We start from the raw sequence: 17,601 nt of genomic DNA, 5'->3' as shown, positions 1-17,601 counted from the left end.
GAGGCGTGTTGTGGAAACAGTACTGGCTCACTTGGCCGATCTCTTTTGCAGGGTCTACACGTACGGTTGGACACGCCTGCAGGAAGGTTGAGATGGATAGAGGAGGAGATGGAGAGGGGGTGGGGGGGGGGGGAGGAAGGGGACAGGAGAGGATCAGTAGGGAGGAAGGTGGCAGGGGATATACAGAGAGGGAAGACGAGTAGAACATGGACAGAGAAAGAGAGAGAGAGGAAGTGGAGCAAATGGACAAAGACAGGAAAGGGTAAGATAGACAGAGGGAGGGGTGGTGGGAGGAAAGATGGGTTTAGAGGTGGGAGAAGCATATGGACGGATAGGGAGACGAGGAAGTGATGGACAGAGAGGGGGGAGGAGCAGGAGGAGGAGATGGGTCAAAGGTAGGCGAAGCTGCGGAGAAAATGCGTCTATGTATATTAGGTTGGTCCTCATTTTTTGAATTTCGTGTTTCTTCATGCATACACACTAGTTTTTCCCCTTTGTTTTAAGAAGAATTTTAAGACCTATTTTATTATAACTGTCGACGAGGAACCCTTGGTGCAGTGGCCAATAATTTGCTTCATGTAACTACACGTTGTTTATTACTGCTCACAGGTGTGTTTGACTACTATCGGCTGATAACAATCCATTGATATCTTACATTAACTTCTCTTTCCCTTACATTATATGCCACCTTAAGATCTTTCGTAGCCTGTTTGGCACTTCGTTAGGAAGTGTCTGAATACCAAGAAAAAAGAACCTTGCTTAAGAAATCTAAATATATGCTCAACTTCTTCAACATGTCAAACTCTTGATTACAGTGAAGTTATCACTCCGCTGCAGAGTGAAAATTTCATTCTGGAACATCTCCGCAATATCCCTTCTTCCAGGAATATTAGACCCGCAAGTTTTGCGGAATAGTTTCTGCGAAGTTTGGAAGGTCGGAGATGAGATACTGGCGGAAGTAAAACCATGAGGAGGTGTTGTGAGTCGTGCTCGAGTAACTCAGTCGGTAGCACACTTGCCTGTAAAAGGTAAAGGTCCTCATTTCGAGTCTCGGTCCAACACATAGTTTTAATCCACCAGGAAGTTTCATGTCAGCGCACACTCCGCTACAGAGTGAAAATTTCAATCTGGAGGTCCTCGTCTCCAGTTTCAACAAATCAGGTCTTACAATTCTTCTTAAAAGGGGAAAAATCCAGGGAGTATGAAGAAACGCAAAATTTGGATAAGTAAGGATCACCTTTACATATGTATAAAGTGAGATGACAAAAGTCTTGAGACAGCGATATGCACATATACAGATGGTGGTAGTATCACGTACACAAGCTACAAAAGGGCAATGCTTTGACAGGGCTGTCATTTTTTCTCAGACGATTCATGATAAAAGAAAAGGTTTCCGACCTGATATATGGTCACACGACGGGAATTAACAGACTTTGAATGTGGAATGGTAGTTGTAACTAGACACACGGGTCATTACCTTTCGGAAATCGTTAGGGAATTCAATATTCCGAGACCCACAGTGTCAATAGTGTGCCGAGAATAAAAAAATTCAGGCATTACCTCTCACCACAACGCAGCTTTCATCTAACAACCGAGAGCAGAGGAGTTTGCATAGAGTTGTCAGTGCTAACACAGAAGCAACACTGCGTGAAATAACTGCACAATGTGGGATGCTGCGACGAACATATCCGTTAGGACACTCCGGCAAAATTTGGAGTTAATTGGCTATGGCAGCAGACGACCAATGCAAGTGCTTTGCTAACGGCGTGACATTGCCTGCGATGCCCGTCCTGGGCTCGTGACTATATCGGTTGGATCCTAGACGACTGGAAAACCATGGCTTTGTCAGATGAGTCCTGATTCTAGTTGGTAAGAGGTAATGGTACGGTTCAAATGTGGCGCAGACTGCTGGAAAGTACGGACCCAAGTTGTCAACAAGGCACTGTGCAAGCTGGTTGCGGCACGTTAATGGTGTGGCTTGTGTTTACTTGGAATAGACTGAGTCCTCTGGCTCAACTGAACCGATCATTGACTGGAAATGGTTATGCTCGGCTACTTAGAGACCATTTGCAGCCATTCATGGACTTCATGTTCTCAAACAACGATCGAATTATTATAAATGACAATGCGCCCGTATCACTGGGCCACAAGAACATTCTGGACAATTCGAGTGAAAGATGCGGCCATCCAAATCGCCAGACATAAATCCCGTCTAACATTTATGGGACGTAATTGAGGGTCAGTCCTTGCACAAAATCTGGCAGCATGACTCAATGTTTCTGCAGCGACCTTTCAATGACTTGTTGAGTCCATGCCACATCGAGTTGCTGCGCTATGCCGGACAAAATGAGATCTAACTCGATGCTAGGAGGTATCCCATGACTTTTGTTACCTCTCTCTCTCTCAATGTATAAGATGAGCGACTGTGTTTGTGTGTAAGAACTCCTCCCAAGCCCCTGGGTCAAATAACGGTATCTACATCTATGTGGTTACTCTGCAATTCACACTTAAGTGCCTGGCAGAGGGTTCATCGAACCATTTTCATACTACTTCTATACCATTCCACTCTCGAATGGCGCGTGGGAAAAAAGGACACCTAAATCTTTCCGTTCGAGCTCTGATTTCTCTTATTTTATTGTGATGATCGTTTCTCCCTACGCAGATGGGTCTCAACAAAATATTTTCGCATTCGGAAGAGAAAGTTGGTGACTGAAATTTCGTAAATAGATCTCGCCGCAAAGAAAACCGCCTTTGTTTCAGTGACTACCACTCCAACTACCGTATCATATCAGTGACACTCTCATCCCTATTGCGCGATAGCACGAAACGAGCTGCCATTCTTTGCACTTTTTCGACGTCCTCCGTCAATCACACCTGGTAAGGATACCACACAGCGCAGCAATATTCCAGCAGAGGACGGACAAGTGTAATGTAGGCTGTCTCTTTAGTAATAATAATAGTAGTAATAATCCTAATAATGATTAGTAATAAAAAACTTATTGGAAAAAATGAAGTTCTTTTGATTTTCAGCATTAAATAAATTAATGAAAGTAGGGAGGAGGAGATGGACGTTTCTAAATGTAAATTGAACTGACATGAGAAGCAGAGATGTGCGTCATTATAATACGAAGACCATGGATGACTGCTATTTTTATGAGTTAAATGATCTCATCTAATATATAACAACTGTAGATGAGAAGTACATACTTCAAACAAGCTTTCATACACCATAAACAGTATAAAACTGTTTTAATTTCCAGGCTGCAGACACTTCTTACAACTGAAGATTTTGATATGCTTTTTCTGATCCAGACTGGTAAAAAACCAACTATCTAGTGCAGGAAGACAGGCTAGTGTAAAACAAAGAAAACACATCACGACTACATTGTATTCATAGCGACACTCTGCAGTTTTATTTTTCATTGTGTATGATTATCAGACATTATTTCTCCAGTGAAATATAGGTAACTTTCTAAAAGTGAAAGAACAATGTGTACTGACTACTCCCATGTTTGACTATCAATGACACCAGTACTCACAACGTTGAGGTGAGGATTGTGGTTGGGGTTAAACCTACAAATTTTTAATGGTTTGCAACTATTTATTTCCTTTGATATACTGTAAGTGCCTGATGGTTAAAAAATTTTTTTGACAGGCGGCAAAGAATTTACAGATTCCAAGCAATGTAATACCTACCAAGCACTCCATGAATACTTTTTCCGGGCAAAGATTTAGATTTAATGAAATAACTTATTTAAAATATAGAAACTATACAATAAAGTCAATACGGGTATTTTCCATCTGTGTAGACTTCGCCAATGGAAGTTAAACAGTACAGAGAAGAGATAGACGCTTCTACCTACCTTGTCAAGGGCGTAAATAATGCCAGGACCGATGAAAAATATCCAGAATCTTGGAGAACCGGTGAGTCTCGCCAGACCATGTATTAAACAAAGTAAGTACAGCAAAATGTATAGACTGTGAGTGGTCCAAAAATAATTGTATGCCTTTTTTCTAACTGTTGGGTGAGCAAAGACAAATATTATAACCATTATAACGAACAGCAGCACACCTGTTATACCTGGAAGGAAATACACTGAAATCAGCAACATCATCCAAGTGCCAAACCAAAATTAATGACAACAGAAAATTAGTAAACTAATAAGGATGGAAAGCTGATATCAAATATGCCTCACATTCTTTTGAACAGGGTTTATGCTGAGCAATTGTTTCATGATATTACCCTTCAGTTTTGTTGATTCACAATCATAAACAAATTTTGTAAAATATGTATTTCATTGATATTTAAAAAATTATTCACCACCATTATATTATACATGAATTACTCTTGACATGCTAATTAATTTATATTTGGTCACTGTAAATTGACAAAATTACCTAGTTGCCAGATACCAATTCAAAATGAAACTAAAAAGATATATAAGCCATATGGCTAAAAATTGTACAATAATTTCTGATAAAAACTCCAAAAGAGTGGCTACATTTGTCCTTAACAGCTAAAGTTCTAAGTTAAATCATTTGGTCACAGTAGCTAGACACTCATCTTCAACCTCTTTGCATGCTATCAGTGCTGGTTAATTTTATGATTTCCTTAATAAATATTTTGGTCTACAAAAGTACATGCTGTCATAGATTTAATATGTGGAACTTTTATCACAAATACTATAATGAGATATATTTAAAAAGAAGCAAAATCTTCTTTTTAATTATCTATGGAATTTAGGCAGTTATTGCGTCAAATGAAAAAGACATGGTTTTTCAGAGTTTCTTACCTGTTAAAGTCTGGAACAGCCAAAAACTTATTCCTGGTTTGTAATCAGAAGGAAAATGTACTTCGGATGTAAGACATCGAAGATGTTCAATAGGCTGCGTTGACACATGATAGAAATTGACAATGTGACCAACAGTGTGTACAAGTGAAAAAAAGCATGCAGTGCACGCAGCAATCTTATGGAACTGTATATGAGCATCTAGAGGTATATACTGTTGCACAGAAAATTCTTTAAGTTTTGTGAGAAGGTTTCGTGACATAGTCAGCAATAGCAGGCTGTAGCAAAAGCTGAGTGAGGCAGCTGATCCTCTTGTTATGGCAATCCCAACGCCCATAATGTGCCGCAGGTCTGTGTGTTCAGCCATGAAAGAATAATCTGAAACAGATTCAAGTTTATTGTATGTAGCACAGTAATCATACTGGTAAATAAGAAGTTTATTTTACACTAACCAAACGTAAGAAGGTATTCATTAGAGTGCATTGGAGAGGTGAAGTGACATATTGCAACTCCTTTAGGTAAGTGCATTACTTATGGATGTTGTTTGTTACCCGTAATTTCCCTGTGACATTAGTTGTAGCGAGATACACTTTGCCACATAATATATTTATGTATGATAAAAGTTTGTTGACATTTTCTACAGTGATCTGCAGAACGTTCCTTAAAATACTTACAAAGAGAACTCTGGAAAATGGGTCGTCTAGATGCAAAAGTCATAATGTCCATTTTTTGGTGAAATGATGGTGACAGACCAGACATCGTGTCAAACTCGACATACTAAAAGTGAACGAATCGTACAGATTTTATTCACAAAATGAAAGAAATTGACATACTGGAGCTGCTGACGAACGCTTCGTATGCAGCAGCTGTAATGCAGCAAAACGCGTCGTGTCCCTAGCAGTGAGCGAGGACCACAAATTCTTTGTCCTGCAGTAATAAATCAGTTCTACAGGCTAAATGTTGCAAAATTCGTACCACTGGGATTACACGAACATTTAAATTAAATTCTGTTTTCAATGCATGTACGGATGTTTTACGGAAAGTGGCTAATTTTTTGTGTATTGAGACTGGCTCTCGTAATCCAAGCTCCAACATTTACGCCCGTCGTATATGTTCGCCAATAAAGCTATTATGACTTCCTTTGCGTGTGCGTTCGAGTAATGGAGAGTCCTTAATAGTGCTCAGTTACAACCAGCACTCTTCGGCAAGGGAAGGAAGAATAGTCGCGATCTGGAGAAGTGAAAAAATTCGTTTTGTTGAATAGTTTTTTTTCTAAATAACTCGAATACGACAAATTATTTTATTCAGAAATTATGTGGTAAGATGGAGAGTGCTTTTACCATCTACTATAAAGAAGGCAACTCATCTTTTCACCTTAACAATTAACAATACGTCGCCCTCTACAAAAAAACTGAGTAAATGGATCAGCGATTAACTTGGATGGGTGTCATGGGTCGTCCGCCCGAATAAATGGAACGAACAATGACGAACAAAACGAGATTTTGTTTTAAAAAAAGAAAAGGTGATAGACCACTTGCCCGCAAAAGGCAAAGGTCCAGAGTTCGAGTCTCGGTCCGGCACACATTTTCAAACTGCCAGGAAGTTTCAAAATCCCCTTTGTTTTAATGACTGCCACCCCAGTTGGTGCATCATATCCGTAACTCTCTCTCCCTTATTTCGCGATAACCGCAAGCAATACTCCAGAAGAGGGCGGACAAGCGTAGTGTAAGCAGTCTCTTTACTAGATCAGTTACATTTTCGGAGTGTTCTACCAGTAAATCGCAGTCTTTGGTTTGCTTTTCCCACAACTTTATCTATGTGATCGTTCCAAGTTAAGTTATTCGTAATTGTATTCTATAAGTGTTTAATTGAGATTACAGTTTTAGACTCGTGTTATTTATCATGTAATTGAAATTTAACGCATTCCTTTTAGTACTCATGAAGATGACTCCACACTTCTCATATTTTCGTCTAAATCATCTGGCAATTCGTTTTGATCATCTAATAACTTTACGAGACGGTAAATGACAGTACCACGTGCAAACTAACTAAGAGGGCTGCTCAGATTGTCTCCTAAATCGTATACATAGATCAGGAACAACAGAGTGTCTATAACCATTTCCTGGCTAACTCCAGACATACATCTGTTTCACTCGATGGCTTTCCGTCAGTTATTACGAACTGCGACCTCTCTGACAGGAAATCACGTATCCAGCCACACAACTGAGGCGACACTCCACAGGCATGCAATTTAATTAGAATTAGCTTGTGAGGAATTGTGTCAAAAGCATTCTAGAAATCTTAAAATATGAAATTGATGTCTCCTGTCGAAAGCACTCATTACTTCGTGAGAATAAAGAGCTAGTTGCGTTTCACATGAGTGATATTTTCTGAATCCGTGTTGGCTACTTGTCAATAAATCATCTTCTTTGAGGTAATTCATGATATTCGAAAATCCTACTGCAGTCGACTTTAGTGGACGGGTCTGTAATTCAGGCGGATTACTCCTATTTCCTTTCTTGAGTACTGGTGTAACTTGTGCCATTTTTTCAGTCTTTGGGTACTGTTACTTCTACTAGCGAGTGGTTGTGTGTAGTTGCTAAGTATGGAGCTGAGTGACAAACAATCTGGACCGCAGGCCTTTCCCTTATTAAGTGATTTAAGCTGCTTTGCTATACCGAGAATATCTACTTCTAAGTTACTCATACTGGCAGTTACTTCTGATTCAAATTCTCGAATATTTACTTCGTCTTCTTTTGTGAAGGAATTTTGCAAAACTGTGCTTAATAGCTCTGGTTCAGTGGCACTGTCATCAGTAACATTAGCGTTGTTACCGCCCAGTGATGGTATTGATTGCGTCTTGCCACTCGTGTAGTTTACATACGACCAGAGTATTGTTGTGGAAACTATTACGAGATAAGCATATGGCATCGAAGTTCTCGCCAAATTTCGACCTTCTGTAAAACTTCGCCGATCATGAGGATTTTGCGTTGTTTTAAATTTGGCACGCTTTTTTCGTTGCTCCTGCAGCAGTGTTGTGACCTGTTTTGTGTACCATGGGAGATCAGTATCATCTCTTATTGATATGTTTGGTATGTATCTCTCAGTTGCCGTCGATTTCTTTCAATTTAAACCACATCTGGTCTACGCTTACACAGTCGGACTGAAAGGGGTGCAGGCTGTGTCTCCTAGGAATTGCGCGATCTGTGCTCAGGGCATTAGTACCTCATAACTCCGGAAACGTACTAGGGTCCTTTATTGAGTTGCAGGATCAACCCGCTATTAAGCAAGTGGTGAAAACATTTTGGCTCATCACTGTAGATTGAGTTTAGTAATGATACGAACTGTAATTTTCAGGTTTAATAAAATTCTTATGTAGGATTTCATCTTTATTTCACTACTTTCGTGCCTTGTAACACACCTGTTCTATATTACACTGTCCAGTCACATTAATGTGACCACCGCCTATATTCGACCTCAATGTGCAATAACCACTCACTCATGGTAGGTGGTGGCAGTAACAGTGGAAGGTATACAGTATAATGCTTATTGCGGGACGCGGAAAACAGTGCAGTCGTTGTCGTTACGAGGAAACGGGGCGATTTATTTGACGTCCAAAACGGTTTGCTCATTGGCTTACCGGCCAGGGGTGGAAGCATTTCAGAAACGGCTAAGTTTGTTGACAGTTCGCGTGCCGTCGTAGTTAAAGTATACTGTGCATTGCAAAATTTCGCTATCCAAAACCGGCCCCGAGACAATTGTGGTGCACTACGGGCGGGGAATAGACGTTTAACTGTTGAGCAACTGACCGCCCAGATGAACCAAGGGGCTACCAACAGTTGCGTATGGGTCTCCACAGCAGGGGCCTGGAAGACTGGAATTTGCTCTCCAGTACAGCAACTGGACGTCCCCACAGCAACTGGACGTCTTCTGAGTGCCGACGGGTGGCTCCTTCAGATAAATTACATTTTATTCTCCAACGGACAGATGTCCGTTGGCGTGTACTGTGTGAAACATCCGAAAATAAACATCCTGCATGCGTTATAGTCTAGGGAATGTTTTCATAGCATTCCCAGAGTGATATCATCACTGTGGAAGCCACAATGGATCAACACAAGTATGCATCTACCCTTGGGAACCACGTCCAGCCCTAAATGCTCGGGACGATGGCATCTACCAGTAGAACAATGCAACTTGTCACATAGCCCGCAGTGTACGTGGGTGGTTCGAAGAGCACCAGAATGAGTTTACCGTACTCTCCTGGCCACCAGACTGTCCGGATTAACACCCAATCGAGAATCTGTTTGCCCACCCCAGGCGGGCTGTTCTCGCCGTGGATCGTCAACCGAGAAACCTAGCGTTGCCGACCACGAGACTGGGGTGGGCATCGCTCCTCATCGCTGTTGGAACCTTCCAACACCTCACTGACTCTCTTCCTGCAGACCTGCTGCATCTTGCTCAGCATAAAGTGGCTATTCAGGCTTTTGACAGGTGGTCACACTGATTTCACTGGACAGTGTATTTAGATGGTATGAATCCTAAATATCTTCACGTTCTCTGCTGGCTGTTTTATTTGAAGTTGTTCGCTGTTATCATTCATTTGTATTTTCATAGATTATTTGTTTTATTTTTCTTCTTTCCAAATACACGCTCTCAGATGATTAATTTCTGTAGGTTAATTCTTACAAAGAAGAAGACAGCAACCAGCCACTATTAATACTGCTATTTATTTAGGTAAATAGTGCCGTTACCGGTTTCGAGATAGAGTAGCATGGAGAGCTGCATCAAACCAGTTTCAGGACTGAAGACCACAACAACAACAACAACCGGTTTCGAACTAGCAAGTTCATCATCAGACGGCTGTTCACATGGTTTTCAAGATACACTTTACATTATCGTCCGTTTTCGATTTTTATTGTTCCACTGTGGCGAAGTATTTTTGGTGTGTTGTTGCCCTACGATAGAAAACAGTGTTAGAAGCGCCCTATGTGAAATCGTTTGGATGTTAGTTATTTTCACATAGGGCGCTTCTGACACTGTTTTCTATCGTAGGGCAACAACACACCAAAAATACTTCGCCACAGTGGGAGAATAAAAATCGAAAACGGACGATAATGCAAAGTGTATCTTGAAAATCATGTGAACAGCCGTTTGATGATGAATTTGCCAGTTCGAAATCGGTAACGGCGCTATTTACCTAAATAAATAGCATTATTAATAGTGGATGGTTGCTGTCTTCTTCTTTGTAAGAATTGTTGTTATTGTGGTCTTCAGTCCAGAGACTGGTTTGATGTAAGAATTAACCTACATTAATTTTACACAGTCACGGTCTCACCATGTCAGTTTTAGACAAAATATGATTAATTTCTGACTAAACAAACAATTACTTTCTGGAATAATAATGATGTGTCTTTTAAAGTTCAGGAAAGGATACAATGAAGTTTGTAAGTCATTACAACAAAAGACATTTTTAATTATGATAGTGAGATCACACTGAGTACAGAGTTGATATACATCGGACTACTTTTGGGAAAGGAAGTCAAAATTTCATTTGCATCTTTCAAGGCGAGAGCGATAACGGAAACGTTAACGTGAACTATATAATATATATATATATTCTATAATAAAGTGTTTGGTGTTTTGTACTTACGTATAAATCTTTCAATGAAGAGTGCCACTGTAATGACGTAGAACACGAAGAGATAAAATATATTCTGTCGGTTTTCTTCTAAATATGTAGTTATGCTGTCCCACCATTGCTGCAGGCAGTTGCGTCTTTGCTCTTGTGGTGGTTCAATATGGAAGGAAGTCATTCTGAAACAGAGAAATGTAGTTGATATGAGAAAGTACCGCTTCTCTCATTAAGCGTGACGTGTACTTTCTACTGCAAGTTCATGAGACCAGTACGAAATAATGGAAAGCAAGCGGGACAAGCAGATTACAAATGCAGAATGCTTCTGCCATTTGAGACCATAATGTCCCTGGAACGCTTTTGTGGAGAAGCCTCACATGGCTGTCAGCGGCCAATACACGTTACTTGGGTGGCGTTTGACTAGGGCGTAGTCGATTCGAAGCATGGACGCATTAGCGTTGGAGTGAAGCTAGCTAGTTCCTGCTCTAGGGTTCTCAATTAAATCCCAAACCGTGCTTACAGTACGAGATATAGTGAAGCAGGAGACTGCTGAAACCATGATGAGGAGGAGCAGATAGCTTTAAGAGTAAATGATACATTGGTAGGAAATTTGTTCAGTATTATAAGAATTTTATAACTATTACTCAAAGGACTGGGTTGTCAGGTTCATTAGATGCAGCCATGGCATGTTTCAAAGAAGCCCCAACAAATAACATCAGTAATATGAATGTGACTCCCACTACACCATGAGAAGTAATTTCAATCATCAAATCTTTAAAATAAAAAGAAATGAGTGAAATCGTAAGATATTAAACAAATTATTCAAAAGTGTTCTTCTGAGTGTGGTAACATATTAACTTATTTGTTTAACCAGCTGTTTTCCACTGGAACATGTCTCGACCGGCTGAAATATGCTGGTCAACTTCTGTAGCAGAAAGGAGATACAAATATTTCATCACTTAACGTCCAGTTTCTCTTTCCCCAGCTCCTTGGCGGTTTTAGAAAAGGCAATATACACTGAGGTAGCAAAAGTCGTGGGATATCCCCTAATATATCGTACCTCCTTTTGCTCGGCGTAGTGCAGCATCTCGATATGACACGGGCTCAACAAGTCATTGGAAGTCCCATGGAGAAATATTAAGTGATGCTCCCAAATCATTCGATCGATTTGTCCAGAATGTTCTTCAAACCAATTGCGAACAATTGGGCCCCGGTAACATGGTGCATTGTCATCCATAAAAATTCCATCGTTGTTTGCGAACATGAATTCCATGCATGGCTGCAAATCGTCTCCAAGTAGCCAACATAACCATTTCTAGTCAATGATCGGTTCAGTTGGACTAGAGGACCCAATCCATTCCACGTAAACACAAGACAGACAATTATGGAGCCACCACCAGCTTGCACAGTGCCTTGTTGACAACTTGGATCCATGGCTTCGTGTGGTCTGCGTCACACTCGAACCGTAGCATCAGCTCTTACCAACTGAAGTCCGCCTGCTTAGCTGGGTGGTAACGTGCTCGCCTCCCACAAAAGTGGGCCCGGGTTCGAATTCCGGCCGAGTTGGAGATTTTCTACTCTCGGGGACTGGGTATTGTATTGTCCTCATCATCATTTCATCTTCATCACCGGCGCGCAAGTCGTCCAATGTGGCGTCGAATGAAATAAGACTTGCACTTGGCGGCCGAACTTCCCCCAATAGGGGCCTCCCGGCCAACGAGGCCATACGCTCATTTCCATTTACCAACTGAAATCGGGACTAATCTGACCAGGCTACGGTTTTCCGGTCGTCTAGGGTCCAGCTGATTTGGTCACGAGCCCGGGAGAGGAACTGCAGGCGATGCCGTGCTGTTAGGAAAGGCACTGACGTCATTCTCTATTGCCGTAGTCCATAAGCGTCAAATCCCGCCGCACTGTCCTAAGGGATACGTCCCACATTGATCTCTGCGGTTACTTCACGCAGCGTTGCTTGTCTGTTAGCACTGACAACTCCGTGCAAACGCCGCTGCTCTCGGTCTTTGATGAAAACCGTCGGCCACTGCGTTGTCCGTGGTGAGAGATGATGCCTGAAATTTGGTATTCTCGGCATACTCTTGACATTGTGAATCAAGGAATATTGAACTCCCTAATGATTTCCGAAATGGAATGTCCCATGCATCTAGTTACAACTACCATTCCACATTCAAAGTCTGTTAATTCCCGTCGTGCGACCGTAATCACGTCGGAAACATTTTCACATGCCCTTTTATAGCTTGTGTGCGCGATACTGCCGCCATCTGTAATGTGCATTCGTTATCCCATGACTTCTGCCATTTCAGTGTACAACCTACTTCCTAACCATCCGACTACAAGTAATTTATTGTCAAAGTCACAGTTTGAATTTCTAAAGTGTTCCGAAGGCTCTTTACATATACTGAAAGCGTGTACTTAGTACGTTAGACAGTATGTTACAGGCTGCTTGTGTATTCTGTGTTTTTTCGAAGGCTTTTGACTCTTTACATTACAATATCCTTTTAAGTAAATTAGAACGTTTTGGTGTATTAGCAAAACGTTGTAAAAGGTTTGAAATCGTATCTCTCTGACAGGATTAAAAAAGATCGCATGTTCTTATAGCAGTTAGCAGAGTATAGCAGATAGTATCTATCAAAATGAAAAACAAGCCCGATAAGCATAAATCTGGATACAATTACTTGTCGAGTTTTGAGCCATTCTGTCCTATGATAACCATCTGTCTGTTGACATTACAGGGGGCTTCCAATGTGAATCCCACTCATTCTTACGCATCCTTCAACTCCCTTTTCAAAGAATCACGAACGGACACGTGCGAACACGCCTGTCTGCTTGCGAAAATGGCCACAAGCATAAGACACAGGCTCCTATAACGAGTGCACGTTGTCGATTGGTGCGGAATACGCCGATACTACGAGGCGTGTTTTTTAAGTAAGTGCCGTTTTGCCACACCGCGGCCGCAGCGCTGTGCAGTTTACGGAGAAAACGTTATGAATGATGCAATGGTATAAATGGAAATGTCGTGTGGCTAGGGCCTCCCGTCGGGTAGACCGTTCGCCTGGTGCAGGTCTTTCGATTTGACGCCACTTCGGCGACCTGCATGTCGATGGGGATGAAATGATGATGATTAGGACAACACAACACCCAGTCCCTGAGCGGAGAAAATTTCCGACCCAGCCGGGAATCGAACCCGGGCCCTTAGGATTGACAGTCTGTCACGCTGACCACTCAGCTACCGGGGCGGACATGCAATGGTAAGAAAGTGGATGATAGCATTTCAAGATGTCGGCACAAATGTGCATGATGAACAACGGAGTGGGCGTCCTTCGGTCGTTAATGAATGTTTGGTGCAGGAAGTGGACAATAACGTGAGAGAACACAGACTCTTTACGATTTCCTCCTTGCGGGATGACTTCCTAATGTTTCTTGTAGTGTTTTGTATGGCATTGTGACCGAGCACTTGAATTACCGAAAATTGTGCGCACGTTGGGTACCGAAAATCTTGACGGATGTGCACAAAACCAAACGTTTGGACAGTGCATTGACTTTCCTTGAGCGGTAAAACAACGACGATGATGATTTCTTAAGCCAAATTGTTACGGGCGATGAAACATGGGCGGCCTACGTCACACCAGAATCAAAGCAACAGACCATGGAATGGCGGCATTTAGATTCACCCAGAAAAGTGAAGTGTAAGCAAACAATTTCTGCCCGGAAAATCATGTGCACAGATTTTTGGACAGAAAAGGAGTATTGCCTGTGGAATTTCTGACTCGTAATGAGACAATCAATACAGCAGCTTACTGTAAGACATTGCACAATCCGTTCTTTTCAATTCAGAACAAAATACGTGGCAAATTGAGCAAGGGCATCGTTTTACTGCAAGACAATGCCTGACCGCATGTGGCGAATCAGACCAAAGATCTCATCACATCTTTTCGATGGGAAACTCTAGATTATCCTCCGTACAGCCCCGATCTTGCGCCCAGTGACTACCATCTGTTCCTGCACTTGAAGAAACACCTGGGTGGTCAGCGTTTTCAAGACGATGACGAAATCAAAACAGTGGTGATGCACTGGTTAACAAGTCGGGCGGCAGACTTCTATGAGGAGAGTATTCAAAAACTGGTACAACGTTATGACAAGTGCCTCAATATTGACGGAAATTATGTAGAAAAGTAGATTAAGGTACAGGCTTTCATGTAAAAATAAAATTATTGAGATATCTTAGCACATCTTTTTTAAATTTTAAAATGGTACTTACTTAAAGAACACGCCTCATAGTTTAAAATCGCCATAGTCAGAAATCAGAAGGATTAGTGTCACGTGGAATGGGAGACTATGCTACTAGATCTACCGGATGAAGGGGAAGGGTGGACATACCCCATATTAATGTCCACTAATTGGTATCTGGATACTTTTGATAAGATAGTGTACAGCTGCGGCAACAGTGAGGTGCTGTCATACAGATTCAGACAAAACTGCGTTACGATTCTGGTCGTGGTAAACACGCGATGCAACTGCACCAAGCATACTTCAACTGCCAAGGGTCATCTTCGCTGTACTAACCATAGTGTAAGCCCTTACATCATACACTGTTTAGTAATGTGTGAGTTTTTTTCTGTGCATGCACTTCTATACTCATACGTCAAACTTTGTAATAAAAACAGTGCCTGTTTTGTCGGAATTATTTTTCGTAGTTCGCTTCCATGCCTTCAAAAAAATTAAAAATGTGGAGTAGTTTTTTTTTTGATAAGTCAGAGAATCAAACGAGACCTAGTGTAGGGTCGATCCTGACTTTCCCTGGGCCTGTCTATCATTAAGGAAAAGCACACATTGGTGACTAGGTGAAAGTGAAAACATGAAGTGCAGGAAATTTTCTTATAGAGCCTTTATAAAATGAGTGTGGACAATCAGCTAGTCACTGAAAGAGGTTACAATGGATACCATACAACGGCTACTGCTATAATGAGGCACGCGTTTTGTGGTAGTTCTCTAATTGCTACAGTACGGGTCGAGAGTTTTATGGGAGGAATCTTTATGAGTGATTAAGCCACATTCACTTAACCGGGAAAAAGCGGTAGGCGAATGTCTTTTATATGGGTATCTGACAAATACTCTCCGTCATTGTAACTGAAAATGGTTTGCGGATAATAACACTCCTGGAATGGCCTGGCCTGCCCAGAGTCCCGACCTGAACCCAATGGAACGCTTTTCGGATGAGTTAGAATGCCAACTTCGCTCTAAATTGCAGCGTCCAACATCACTGTCTTCTCTGGTTTCTTGAGAAAGAATGGCTGCCATTCCTCCACAGACATTCAAACACCTCATTGGAAGTGTCCCAAGCAGAGGTCAAGCCGTCAAGAAGGGTGGATAAGCCCCTTGTTATGAAGGATGGATAAGCCCCTTGTTAATGGGGTCTGACAGTATAAGGACGTACTTCTCCGTGGCTAGAACCCATTTCAGAGATTTTTCCTGGGTTTGTAACCGCGTACGATACGATAAAAATTACATGTCTCTGAGATACTATTACAGGCAGTCTTGATCAGTGTGACTCATTTGTTATGAGTGTATCATTACCAGTTCTCAGGAACGAGCAAGGAGAATGGAAACTGTCACCCATGGTATTTTAATAGGAACCATACTGACAGTCACTTGAAATGATTTCGACGAATCGTGAAATCTCAAGTCAGAGAAACTAGATCGGTTAATGTATGTCTGATCGTGTCGTACTTCCCAATCTTTTACTGTTGTAATAACAAAACTGAGTGGATCTAAGGTATTTCTACGTATGAAAAGTTATTGAAGCTGTGCAGTACTCGTAATATGAAGATAGTTGCGTTGTACTGCATTTTTCTCAAGGAATTTGAGTAGCTAGCTCTTCAAAACACTCTTATCGTCTGAACTGAGTTGTCCTAGACTGTCCGATCCACTTCCATTGGTACTTCCACTTTAGCTAAAAACTGCGTTCTCGCCGGCCGAAGTGGCCGTGCGGTTAAAGGCGCTGCAGTCTGGAACCGCGAGGCCGCTACGGTCGCCGGTTCGAATCCTGCCTCGGGCATGGATGTTTGTGATGTCCTTAGGTTAGTTAGGTTTAACTAGTTCTAAGTTCTAGGGGACTAATGACCTCAGCAGTTGAGTCCCATAGTGCTCAGAGCCATTTGAACCATTTTTTTGAACTGCGTTCTCCTGGAATGTGGCAAACAACGGAAGTCAGTCACTCTATAGACAAAACATTTGCATATAATCTTTTTCTAATATTTTAACTTTTTACCTGCAGGCCACTCGGTCAATTGCACCTAGTTTCACCACTATGTAGAATGAGGTGTGGCAACAAGCCATCAGGTCCATACAGATTATTAAGGAAATCAACTTCAGGTGGTTGTGTACACAGTTGTCAATAGTCACTCTGCTCCACCGATAAAAGCTGCGACAGTTCTCGATTTTGTTTGTTTGTTTGCTTGAATACATTACCCACATTCTTTGATTACGCTATGCGTGTTTGAATGGCTTTAGGCACATGGACATATACCGTGTAAGACATTCATTTACTTGCTCGGGAAGTGCAAAAATAATGTAATAAACGGTACAAACCTGGCGACATTGGTCGAAGTGTCTAGGAAATTCTGCTTCGCGCCTTTGCAGTCGAGGCCGATGGCCACGAAGTCGCCCTTGTACTCCTTCATCATGAGCTTGAAGTCGCTGTAGGTGAGGGAGTCCTTGTGCTGCAGGCCCGCGTCCTGGAACATGCCGTCGATCAGCTCCGTCACGTGCTGGTCCGACAGGCTGGTGGTGCGCGCTATCTCCACCAGGGACCGCAGCATCTCCGACAGCTCGCCCTTGTCTATCACGCCGTTGCGGTCGTTGTCGCACATGTCGAAGATGATACGCAGCTTGTCCTCTGTTTTGCCGCGCGAAAACAAGACGACGGTGTCCAGAAATTCCTGTAAATAAGCATTACAGTGAACAGTGTAGCCTTTGCGAGGTCAAGCAGCAGTTCATAGAACAGAATCGTAATCAAAAGCTTTTATTCGAGGTGGTATGCAAAGGTTCTCGGACCATATTAGCTGAAACTGATACATCCTAGTTAATCTCATTCTGCACTATCATCTTCAAAGCAGTTTCTTGCAACAGAAGACACTGGTCCCACATTACATTAATCCTTGTTCC

The 17,601-nt window shown here is 41.9% G+C and overlaps 1 protein-coding gene across 1 annotated transcript in view; it reads right to left on the bottom strand.

Moving 5' to 3' along the window:
- Positions 1-17,601, bottom strand: part of LOC126474174 (dual oxidase) — a 547,064-nt gene that overhangs the window by 28,552 nt on the left and 500,911 nt on the right. The window contains exons 14-17 of the mRNA XM_050101634.1: positions 17,026-17,375; positions 10,441-10,604; positions 4,794-5,168; positions 3,864-4,081 (exon numbers count right to left, since the gene is read on the bottom strand). Of these exons, the coding sequence (XP_049957591.1) occupies positions 3,864-4,081; positions 4,794-5,168; positions 10,441-10,604; positions 17,026-17,375 (1,107 nt within the window). The remainder of the gene's footprint in view (positions 1-3,863; positions 4,082-4,793; positions 5,169-10,440; positions 10,605-17,025; positions 17,376-17,601) is intronic.

The sequence above is a fragment of the Schistocerca serialis genome, chromosome 4 (genome assembly GCF_023864345.2).
Source record: "Schistocerca serialis cubense isolate TAMUIC-IGC-003099 chromosome 4, iqSchSeri2.2, whole genome shotgun sequence".
Taxonomy (NCBI): Eukaryota; Metazoa; Arthropoda; class Insecta; order Orthoptera; family Acrididae; genus Schistocerca; species Schistocerca serialis.
This window is presented reverse-complemented; position numbering and strand designations above follow the sequence as displayed.